The sequence below is a fragment of the Rhincodon typus genome, chromosome 18 (genome assembly GCF_021869965.1).
Source record: "Rhincodon typus isolate 14 chromosome 18, sRhiTyp1.1, whole genome shotgun sequence".
NCBI classification, from domain to species: domain Eukaryota; kingdom Metazoa; phylum Chordata; class Chondrichthyes; order Orectolobiformes; family Rhincodontidae; genus Rhincodon; species Rhincodon typus.
In genome coordinates this window covers 23,388,929-23,401,268 of record NC_063349.1, presented here as the reverse complement: position 1 = coordinate 23,401,268, position 12,340 = coordinate 23,388,929, and the positions used below count along the sequence as shown (strand labels likewise).

General features: G+C 42.3%; 2 protein-coding genes across 2 annotated transcripts in view; both read right to left on the bottom strand.

The window, feature by feature from the left end:
- Positions 1-11,651, bottom strand: part of LOC109931766 (synapsin-3-like) — a 201,409-nt gene extending 189,758 nt beyond the window's left edge. The window contains exon 1 of the mRNA XM_048607621.1: positions 11,225-11,651. Within this exon, the coding sequence (XP_048463578.1) occupies positions 11,225-11,538 (314 nt within the window). The 5' untranslated portion in view covers positions 11,539-11,651. The remainder of the gene's footprint in view (positions 1-11,224) is intronic.
- The window catches only part of mcat (malonyl CoA:ACP acyltransferase (mitochondrial)), a 91,562-nt gene continuing 90,778 nt past the window's right edge, over positions 11,557-12,340 (bottom strand). Inside the window, exon 5 of the mRNA XM_048607624.1 lies at positions 11,557-11,793. Within this exon, the coding sequence (XP_048463581.1) occupies positions 11,662-11,793 (132 nt within the window). The 3' untranslated portion in view covers positions 11,557-11,661. The remainder of the gene's footprint in view (positions 11,794-12,340) is intronic.

The following is a 12,340-nucleotide window of genomic DNA, read 5'->3' as shown; positions in this document are numbered from 1 at the left end:
TCAAAGACCTTTGCTGCAGCTCAGGAGACCCAGGCATTATTTTGATGCAGTTCACATCCTAAATTTCACTCTGTGCTATGTGCTCGTATTTTTCCCGATCAACCTGTTCAGGAATGTTCTTACACACCACTTGGGCAGGTGGGACTTGAACCCAGGATTCCTAGCTCAGAGGTAGGGACACTAGCACTATGTCTCATGAGCCCCTTTGTATCCTAAGCTATTTTTCTAATTAACCTGTTCAGAGATGTTATTACACACCTCTGGAGCAGATGGGACTTGAACCTGGGTCTCTTGGTCTAAGGATAGGGACACAATCATTGCATTACAAGAGGGTCCTAAACCAAAGGCAAGCAATCAGGGCTCAATCCCTAAAGGAGGAAACATACCCTTAGACCAACTGGCTACTGCCACAAGGGGACCCTGTATGTCTGAAACAATTGCAAACCTTCTGTCTTCACCCTTTTCAGAATATCTGCAGCCCTTCACACTGCTGGCCACACCACTTCCTCCTCTAATGCCTTTCCACTATCCCTTATAGATACTTACAGACCAACCTGCTCAGAAGTGTCTAGATTATACTTCTCTGGGCCAGGACTAGAACTTGAACCTGTGCCTCCTTGCTTAGGGATAGGGACAACTACTCCTGCCCTACAAGAGCTCTCACCCTTCCATAATCTGTTTTCAGTCAGTTTCATTTTTTGCAATCTAACTGTACTCAGAATGTTACTTTTTTTAATTCACCCATGGGCCGGGGTGACATAGGCTGGGCCAGCATTTCTTGCCATTCCCAGTTGCCTTTCAGAAGGTGGTGGTGAGCTGCCTTGTTGAACACTGTGATTGACAGGGATTAGGTACACCCGCAGTTCTGTTAGGAAGGGAGATCCAGTATTTTAACCTAGCAACAGTGAAGAAAGGTAATTTAGTTCCAAGTCAGGATGGTGCATGGCTAAGAGGGGAACTTGCAGGCAGTGATGTTTTCCTGTATCTTCTGCCCTTGCCTGAGTATAGAGACCACGGGTTTGGAAGGTGCTTTTGATGAGTTACTACAGTGCACCTCATACATGGTGCACATTGCCAGCCACTGTGTGTCAGTGGTGAAGTGAGTGAAAAGGGTGAATGGGCTGCCAATCAAGCAGGCTTTTTTGTAAATGATGTTGAGCTTGAGTGTTGGAGCTGCACTCATCCAGAAAAGGGAGAGCAATCCATCACATTCCTGACACCTGCCTTGTTGACAGTGGACAGATTTTGGGGAGTTAGGAGGTAAAGACCCAAGGAGGACTTGCCACAAGGGAGGTTCCAGAACATGTTAAGATTAACACCTTAAGAAGAAGGTATTAGATGTTTTAGCAGGCATAAAGCTACATAAATCTCCACAAGATGTACCTAGGCTGCTTTAGGAGACAAAGGAGGAGATTGCTGGGGCTCTGGTGGAGATATTTAATACTTCACTTACCACAGGCGAAGTGCTAGATGACTGGAGGATAGCTAATGTGGTTCCTTCGTTCAAGAAGGACAACAGGGATAGGCCAGGTAATTACAGACCAGTTAATTTGACATCACTTGTAGGAAATTACTGGAAAACATTCTGAGGGACAGGATTAATCAATATTTTTGGAAAGGCAGGGATTGATCAGGGATAATCAGTACAGATTTGTTAGAATGAGATCTGTCAGATTAATTTAATTGCGGTTTTTTTAAAAGATGACTAAACATATTGATGAGGGTCATGCAGTTGATGTGATTTACATGGACTTCAGAAAAGCTTTTGACAAAGGCCCACATGGAAGGCTAGCCCCAAAAGGTAAGGGCCCAGGGGATCCGAGGCAACAGTATAATGTTAGTTTTCACATGTACACTGGCAACATTCAACCTCACCTCCATCTCTCCCAAATCCGTCATTACTGTTAAATTATCAGACTGCCTCTCTAACATTCAGTGCTGGGCGTGCAGAAAATTCTTTCAATTGCAAGCTGTAAAAAAAATGGGAGCATTGGTGACAGAAAGCACTGTTCTTGGTCTGCTCCATGGTTGCAGGTCTGGTTGAGGAGACGGCACAGTTCAGCGACTGCCCCTTGGTGAACCCTAGTCACCTTTGACATGGTAACCAGTCAAGCTGAGTAGAAGAGCTGCTGTTAGAATGCCCCTGCCTCATACAGCCTTCCATTGAGAGCAGCCCTCCTGTCCATTGGTACACAGCTTTGCTTCTTTCTTGTCTGTTGTCCATGTCCCTATTGACCTGCAGCCTGAGGGACATAGCAATCACAGCCCAAATCAATCATTAATCAGACAGAATCCACTTAGTAGGACTGAAGCTGGTCATTCACTTCAAACTATAATCAGCTAATAGAAGCCCATAGACTTCAAAAATTCATTAAATGTAGTTTTTAGCAGCACACAGCAACTGCCAGGAGTGCACATTTATGACAATAAATAAGAAAAATTGCTTTAATATCTCATTTCAGTTATTAGTTCTGTGGAAATCTACATGCTGGGAATTGCAGTGTGATAATATGTGATTATAACTTTCAATGTTTGAATAGCAGAGTTTCCCGAGAGAGCTCAGAGGAACTCCACATAATAACCCTATTCACACAGCAATTACGTTTACAATAAATCACTGTCATATCATATTCAACCAATGGTTCCAAAACAGCAGCATTTTTGTGGCACTCGCTCTCATGCACACACACACACATCTCACTCACATCTTCTCAAGCTTGCACACATATACACATGCTCACACTTGTAGATTTGTACTCACATACACAACTTGTATATATATATATATATATATATATATAGATATAGATATATATATATACATACATACACACACACATTCTTGAGATCACAGGTGGTCTTTCACATACATACACACACAGAGCTTGCAATCTCTTGTACTCAAATGCAGATTATTGTAAATTAACATACATGCACAAAAACACCTCACACTTGTATACACATACTTGCAATGACACACACATCTTTCTCATACACTCTTGTACACACTCACTTGCTAAGGTAACTATATGTCATATGTTTAAAGAGCTGCATGTATGCCTCATTGTAAATTCAGTTTTTTCTTAAAAAGCAGACTTGCATCTTCATTCCAGGAATCACTAGATTCCGGGAGAGTTCCAGCAGATTGGAAAACTGCCAACGTGATGCCACTGTACACGAAGGGAGGAAGACAGAAACTGGGAAACTAAAAACCAGTTAGCCTAACGTCTGTCATGGTGAACTGTTACAGTATATTAAGGAAGAAACAGCAAGACATTTAGAAAAGTTAATGCATCCAAATATTGTCAGCATGGTTTTGTGAAAGGAAATAATGTTGGACAAAGTTGCTCAATTTCTTTGAGGATATAACAAATTGAGTTGATAAAGGGGAACCTGTAGATGCATTGTATTTGGATTTCTAGAAGGCATTCAATAAAGGCACCACTTAAAAACTTATTGCAAAAGACTGGAGTTCACAGTATTTGGAGTAATATATTAGCATGGATTGACGATTGGTTAACACACAGAAGACAGAAGGTCTTTTTCAGATTGGAAAGATGTAACGCGTGAAGTGATACATTGATCAGTCCTCTGGCCTTAATGATTTATTACCTATATTACTGACTTGGAGGAAGGCCAGAGTGTATGCATCCAAATTTGCCAATCATACAAACATAAGTGGCAGGGTTTGCTGTAATGACGATGTATGGAATCTGCAAAGGGGTATACATAGGTTGAATGAATGGACAAAAGTGTAACAGATGGGAATTTAATGTAGGAAGGACATGACCCAAATTCCACCACTTTCTAGGATGGAATATTTATAGTGATCAAATTTATATCTGGTGGCTGCGGAAGCAATTGCACTGAACAAGCTGTATTAGTGCCCTGCAGAAAGAATTGCAAGGATTGTAATCATGTGCGGTTAGTTCAACCAAAAAAAATCTCAAAGTCAAGTACACTCTTGTAATGATGACCAAAGCTAAGTCAACTTTTTGAAGAATGACTCTTCAGCCACTGGCAACAGTCAAGTGAGTAGGATTATATGTCAAAGTGCGCAGCATAGTTTCCAGGCCCTCATGATGGTTATAAGGACATTACCCAGCATCTTTGCAAAAATTCGTGGCTCGGGTTGTGGATGCAGTTGTTTGTCAGCTTGCTGAGCCAAAACAAAAACAGAACCAGAAGTGTCAACACCATCACACCCGAGGATCATATAAATTCAGAACAGAGCAGAACACCAATGCTTTGATTAGAGGCCGCACTGATGATGTTGCCTAGAATGTTAACAAAACATCTGCACACCACAGAACAACTGCATTACCTAGCATCTTCGGGAAAAAAACTTACAAAGGTGCTTGACAAAAGTAAGTGTGCAACTCCAAATGTTTTGGATTTTATTGGTAAGCAAAATAAGGCACTGCTTGCTTACAACGATGTACTATGGGTACACTTTCAAATCCTGTGATGGCACCTTTCAATTGCTCAAAAAACTTTATCAACACATGTATCCTCTTGCACACACAAAATCTGAGACAACAACTTGCAACATTTCAACTTCGTTATGAACGAAAGTACTGCAGTGTGATTTGGTGAAACATTCATTTTACCATGCTTAGATTTAAACAAAAATCTCTGATTGCGGCAACTATTCACTTCTATATTGAAGGCAAGCAGATAAATGATCAAGTTTTCATCTGTACCAGGAAAAAAATTTGGATGTGCAGCATGAATTTCTCCATCAATTGATCGAGGAATGCTGTCCTAGTGAACAGCTTGTTGGGCTTCACAAAGTCAGCATTACAAACTTTGGTGGTGCTAAACACAATGGAAAAAACAACATTCGCCGGCAACCACAAGTGAAAGCACGGAAAGAGAGCTTTGTTTTGTTACCATTACTCACACACCGCTTGTAACTCTCTGCAGCTGGCAGCTGACTGTCTTTCAATTGACCTGAAGACTTTTACCATGAAAATTTCAAAATAACTTCACATTTCCACTTTCACGTTGAAATTTACAAGCCGTCTGCTGATATATTGACCTTAACTACTGTGCTTCAAATTGCTAGAGCTATTCTCAAACCAACACAAGACTGAAATTTTGTTGATTTTTAAATGGGTTCAAGATTAATACTGGAGATGTCTTTAATGAGCCCTGTATGAATCTATGTCTGTCTTTTGCTATTTCGCAAAAGCGACAATTCAGAAGATGATAGGGACAATTGTGAACAATGACTCATCAATGACAGAAGCTGAACTGCATATTCATTTCTCCAAGGTAATGTGGCAGAGAGGCTCAGAGAGACAGACGCACAGAGAGCCTACCGCAGTCTTTGGTTGAGAGTAGGAAAATTAAGGAAATCAATCTTCACAATGCAGCCAAGATGTTTTTCTCAACATTTCAAAATTACTCAGGGCATTGGAAATCTGCCTTTAAGTGCAATGAATTGCTTTAGTGAGCCCTGTTGAGAACTACATCAGTGTGGGATAATATACAAAGCAACCGTGGTATTAGCACACATGGATTCCCAGCCTAAGTTAGATTGCGGTCTTGATCAAATGTCAAATGTAAAACCAAAAATCTCCCTACACATAAGTGGCACACTCAAAGTATATGTTTGAAATTTGCAGAACTTTTACGAAATAGGCAATAAGTTAGCAGGACACTCAGATCTGACAAAGGCAGTTTGAGCTTGTTTAGTGTTTGCTAGGCATCCAACCCAAGCAACTGGATATGTCTTTTCAGTAATAAACACAGGATGGTCTGATCTTCGTCAGTCTGTCTAGTATGAAGGTTATTTTGTTTATGCAGATGTATTTTGTGAAATGGACTCTACAACAAGCTGCTGAAAACAACTGGGTCCTTTAATAGATTAATTCAAGTGAGAAATGCAGACCATCAGAAACTTTATACTGTGGAGGACAGCAGGATGAAGACAGGGCAGGCAACTGTAAGGTACAGTAGCCACTTCACTGGAAGTAAACACTTCGATTTTTTCTTAAACACAATATTATAATATGACTATTTTATAAACAGGGGCTGAGTGAACTTCATCTTACATTGCATATTTGTACAGGATAGTTGAGTGATTACCATTCAACTCATTTGACTATGAATAACTTTACATGGTGACCCTTTATTCAGCCTGATCAAAGGGCTATGGGTAATACAAGGGTACAATGTTCATGTGGGATGGGAGCAGGCTGAAAGGTGAGGGTATGAGAGTTTGACCAAATGTGCTAACAGTACTGCAGTGACCAAAAATGGTGCAGGGGACACCACATGTGTTAGAACAACAACTTCTACTAACTTCCACATTTGTAACATGTCATACTGGCAAACATTTTACCTCGCTATGACCAACCCCCCTCCAGCCTCCAGCACCCTAATGAGAAAGTCAATATTTGTTGTGGAGAAATCACACAAGGGTGCCTCCCTGGAGGATAAATGGCATCTTGGCACACACAAAATCCACGTCACTCACTGTGTAAAAACTAGTACTGATGGCAGCCAGTGACAGATCACTCAAGGCTGAGGTGAACCTCAAAAACTGGACTGGAGACCAAATCTGAATATTGATCCTCCCTTAAAGATCATTGTTGATGGATAAGAAATGCCACAGGGTGCATCTCAATCTGCAACCCTTGGTGTGCAACAACCTTCGCTAAAGGTCTGGAGAAGGAAGCAGCTTTCCTCTGCTGATTGTGTACGGACACAGCCTTGTTCCTGATGGTGTCAATGACAGTTCGGCTGCAAGATGCAGTCTTCAGTGTTAATGTTCAGAACCTCGTCGCTCTGTAAACATTCCCGCTGATGGTGCTAGTGTACAAAAGCAGACCACAACACTTTTGGCAACAGTGATCACTATTGTCAAAAGAGATGTGTTCTGCTTTTGTGTGATTCATTATGTTGTATATGAAGTGATAGGTAATGGAAAGAAAAGGGAACCCATCACCAAGATGAAGGCAGCCTGTTCACCTCTCATGCTTTGTGGCATTCAGTTATGTAGCAGCTCGCCTTATCATGTAAAAACACACCGGAGACCGTAGGTAGCATCCTCTGCAATTCCGTGCAGGCAGCATTGGCTCTGGGACAAGCAGAACAGACGTGGGTTCTGGCAAACGGGCTGGCGAGTTGTAAGGTGACAGTGCTAAGATGTTCTCAGAACTTTCATCCTCCTCCCTAACCTCCACAGACATTAAGTGGCATAGCTGGGGCTTGCTGTTGGGGTGCAACATCATTGATTCTAGCAACCGTTGTATGTTAAGGAAATATAGCTCCTCATGTATTCCATACATGTCAGTGGCAATGCTGTGAGCGGGCTTCTCCGGACTATGGAATGAACCTGGTATACTTTGCATAGAGCTACACTGCTCATGCATCCTCTCAGTGATATCTAACATGTCTCTCCATGTACGAGGCCACTTATAGGCCGCCATCCCATGGCCAGAGGTCATACATTTGAGACATGGTAGTGTTCATTACTGCCTATCACCATGACTGCCTCCTCAAAGTTACTAATCACCAGTAGGCTTGTAGACCTATCCACAGGGCATCTCCCTGGTGTGCAAATAAAACAGAGTGATGTTAGCCCAATAGGACAGGGTCAAATCTGTTGAATTTGGCAATGCATCACAGTGGAATATCACATCACTACCACATTACAGTGTGTTGCATGGCAGAGGTATGTGTCATGCTTTTCACCTTGTCTATAGCATTCAGATTTGAACCATCACTTGGACCTGCGCACTTCTGATAAATATTCACCTTGCCAGAGTACAATGGCTTATGCAACCGCTTCCTACATTTAACCCATGACCTTTGACAGTCCCCTGCATGCCCTTATAGCAGATGTTATCTCCTTGCATGCCCTCAAAGGTTGCTGTGCGTAGATTCCACTGGCTATTGGATGTAATATGTAGCATCTCTGGACCTACTCCATCAGGACTACTGAAACTGACTGCAGCTGTTCCACTCAATCCCCATTTGCCCTGCCCTGTAACATTTGGACAAACCATAAATGAAAGGCACCAAAAGCTTCCAGTTTTGAATAGACTCACAGCTTATGGTCCATATTCTCCAATTTATAAATCCCTAATGTTGGGATGGGTGAGGAGAATAGGGATGGGCAATTGGTAGATGGCCTAGCATTTTGCGGCATGGTGGTTCAGTGTTTAGTACTGCTGCCTCAATGCATCAGGGACCCGGGTTCAGTTCCAACCTCAGGTGACCGTCTGTGTGGAGTTTGCACATTCTCCCCTTGTCCGTTTGTGTTTCCTCCAGGTGCTCCGGTTTCCTCTCACAATCCAAAGATTCTAGGTGTACGGACCATGCTAAATTGCCCATTGTGTCCATGGATGTGCTGGCTCAGTGGATTAGCCCTGGGAAATGTAGGGTTACAGAGACAGGGTAGGGGGTGGCTCTGGGTGGGTCTTTCGAGGGTCAGTGTGGATTAGATGGTCCGAATGGCCTGCTTCCACACTGTTGGGATTCTTTGATTCTGTGATTTGTTCCTCTCACTCTAGATGTCCCGTGGTATTGCTGAACTCAAACCACTTTCCTGCCCTGCTACCTCTTTATCACAATGTTTTGCCATGGTAATGTATTGACATCAACATGCTGAGCAAGGCTCAATTTCATAGCTGCAGTCTGGGAAATGGGTGGAAAGAGAGTGTAGGTGGAAGTGCAAAAGGTCAGTTTGTGGAATCTCTCCAGCTTCCCCTGAGGCTCTGCAGTGATCTGAGCTAACACTGCCAAGATGCTGCCACCTCCATTGCTGTGACCTGTGGGGCCACAGTGTAGAGATTGGATTTAATGAATACATAGAAAAATCTTTGAGGTAGGTGACACGAGACTTCTGTAGTCATGTCATAAGACTTTCCTCAATAGTTGGAATTAATGCAAGTCAGAATATGTTTACTTTGCTGCCTTATTGTTATGTGTAACTTACTAAAATACAAATTACTTAAACATTGCTTAAAAGTCAACTAGATGTCTGGCCTGAGCTTGTCTTAAGAACTGAAGACCCCATGCTAAATCATATACTTTCTTGCTTGCACACGTCCACTCCCTATCGCACATGCACACTCATCTGCCCTTTCTCATGAGCATCCTGCTCCCTCTTGTGCATGTGGGAACTCCCACTCTGTCTCACACTCTAAAACTTTCCTTCCCTCCTGTTCTGAACAGTCGCCGGACAATGGTCTCTAACTCATTAGGATGCCAGGTGGCCAGCAAGGAGCTGAATTCCCTTCCCTATTCAGTCCCACCGCTGTGCAGGTCACAACAAGATTAACTTCAAATAGAGGGTTTGCTTCCCTTGTGGACACTTCTACCAATTCTTATGTACTTGTGTTTGAAAAGGAATCAATTTATCGAGTTTCTTTTTGAGTTAAAATGTAATTTTATTAGCTACTAAAATGTGAAAAAAACAATGTACATGCAGATTAAAAGAAAGTGAGTAAAAAGAGAACTGTTAGAAGGATACATGAATCAGTGTTTGGTTTGTCTGTGTGAAGTAGCCGGTGCAATGTTGAGTTGAGTGGTTCTGGTGGAGTATTATAGTTTAACAGTTTATTTTAAACTTCATTCATGGAATGAGCGCATCACTGGCTAAGTCAGCATTCATTGCTCATCCCTGGGTAGTTAAGAGCTAACCACATTGCTGTGGGTCTGGAGTCACATGTAGGTCAGACCAGATAAGGACGATAGTTACCTTCCTAAAGGACATTAGTGAACCAGATGGGTTTTTCCAACCATCAACAATGGAATCATGGTCATCATTAGATTCATAATTCCAGATTTTTATTCCATTCAAATTCCACCATCTGCTATGGTGGGATTCAAACCCAGGTGTCCAGAATGTCAACTGAGTCTTTGGAGTAACAGTACAGTGATGATAATACCAGGCCATTGCCTCACCGATAAGAAGTTGGTTTGGAGATTTTGGGTTCTGCAGACGTACAGAGGAGTTGCCCAGCTTTGCAATCAGATGGAGAGGGACGCACGCACACGCACACGCGCACACACACACACACACACACACACACAGAGCATGAGAACTCCAGACTGTCACACACATACACAGAACTGTAGATCAGTTTGAAAACCTTCTTGTGTTTTTTTCCTGGCAGAAAAAGCACAGACACATCTTTTCTCCAGACTGCTTTTTTAAAAACATATTATGTTCAAAGATTGGGGATGTGACTCACAGGAAATGGTTCAGGATTTTATATGGTATTTCTTCCTATCAAACATGTCTTTGAAATTCCTTGACACCCTTCCAAGTGCAACATTCCATGCTCTCTCTCAAAACAAAGTATAATCCATACAGGAATTTTCCAGATACTGAAACATAAGTCAGGGCTGGCTGAGAATGTATGTTTCTTTTTTTTAAAAAAAGCAAAACAACCAATTTTACTTAAAAGTTCAATACGTCTGTGAGTTGTTTGGGGCTATGATTCATTGCCGTAAATCTCCCTCCTCTTCTATCACATTCACCTGCCCTCCCTCCATCCCCTCTTCCAAAATACGTATGCTTCCCTCTCCAACTCCTACACAACCCTCTTGTAATATCATTCAGAAACATAGTACCCAGAGGGAACTATGAAAATTGAAGGAGTTGTCATGAATAGACTAATTATCATTTTTTTCAGGAGACAAGGTACTTTCTTTATCTCTAATAAAGTTACCTTTCTACATATGGCCATTCCAAGGTGAACATTAATCTGGCTGAGGGAACAAAAAGGTCTTGTTCATGCATCCCAAGTCAAATCAAACTGCTCAGACCCTCCTTGCCAAGCTATGATTTTTCCATGCCCACTCACCCACTGTATAGAACCAATTAACACCACAGTGAAATAAGACGTCACAAAAAGGCTTTTTAAAGAGTTATTCATTCATTTCCATGCTCTTTTTTTTTTAAAAAAAAAGTCTTTTTCTACAGCCCAACAAAAAGTATACCTAGACCCTTAAGCAGAAACTCAGAGCACTTAAAAACTCTATTTTGTGGAGATCTAGACTATACAGAAGAAATCAGAGAGTCAGAGCTCTCAGCCAAGAATGTATAATGAGGTAAGGCTGGGAATCTATTAGAATATTGAAACAGCGGAGCCCCAGGAAAAATATTGCTTGACTGTCAACTGCGGCTGTCAGGTCCCCATTCCAATCAACCTTTTCTCCCATTAACTGGACCCAAAAGCTAACCTAGCCCACAAACACCTACCAGTCAGTGTGCGGGTCATCAATAACCAACAGGATCTTTGGTTTCCGTACGATAGGAGCTGTGGGTCCAGCTATGGGTGCAGCTCCTGTTTGTTCCACCAGTCCCGCAGCAGCTGCTGTTGTCTGCTTCACAGCATTGGAGATGGAGCTGAGAATGGTGGAGCCTGTCGAGGGAGCTGGTGGCTGACGGCGCTCTGTGGCTGGGGACACTGGTGAGCTGGTCGAACTATCGGGACGCTGCAGGTCCATCATGTAACCATTCGGCAAGTTTGCTACAAAACTGCTGTCAGAGAGGCGTCTTCGCAGGTAATTCATCTTTCTAAGAATTGGAAAGAGTTTTCTGAGGATCTGGGTTAGAGGTCAAACGTGCAATTAATTTCTGGTGAAAACGCAGCAGTTTTCAAATTTTGAAGTATCTAGCTGGCAGATCTTGATTTCTTATTGGAGAGAGAGAGGGAGATAGAGAGAGAGAGAAGTTGTAGCCAGCCGGAAGGGATGTGAAAGTCCCTGGAGACAAACGATCAGTGGGAGTAGTTGGAATCTTCTGTGTGACACATCCAAATGTCTTTCCTGTGGAGAATAAGACATTTCACATCAATCAGCGAGACAAGGCTTACTTACACCAAGCACTAACCCAACAATGCCAAAGTGCTCAATAATGCTACCTCCAATTCCAGATCCAATGGCAGTTCAAATTAGATATCAAGGGGAAATGTGTCTGAATTGCAACTTTGTCAGACTTAACTGTTAGTGTAAAGATGACCAATGTCTAATTACATAAAGTTCACAAGTGGGGCTGCCAACAGGGTAAATAGCTGCTGTTTAATATCCGATCATGAGGATATAGTGTTTAAGGTCAAAAGAAATCTCTCCCTCTCCCAGTCGTCCCTCTGCTCCAATGCTGGAATATGTTTCTACCACCTACATATAAGGCCTACATAAGAAGGAAGATACCTAAATGAATATGGTAATCATTCTCTTAGCAGAGAAATGACTTTCTAGTGTTTATTCTCTTCCCAATGTCAACAGGACAGTGCAGAGTGCCAACTGATTGAACCCAGTGCCTCTATGAATGCATACCCCATACAGCTGGGAGAAGGAGAGACCAGCTACCGCA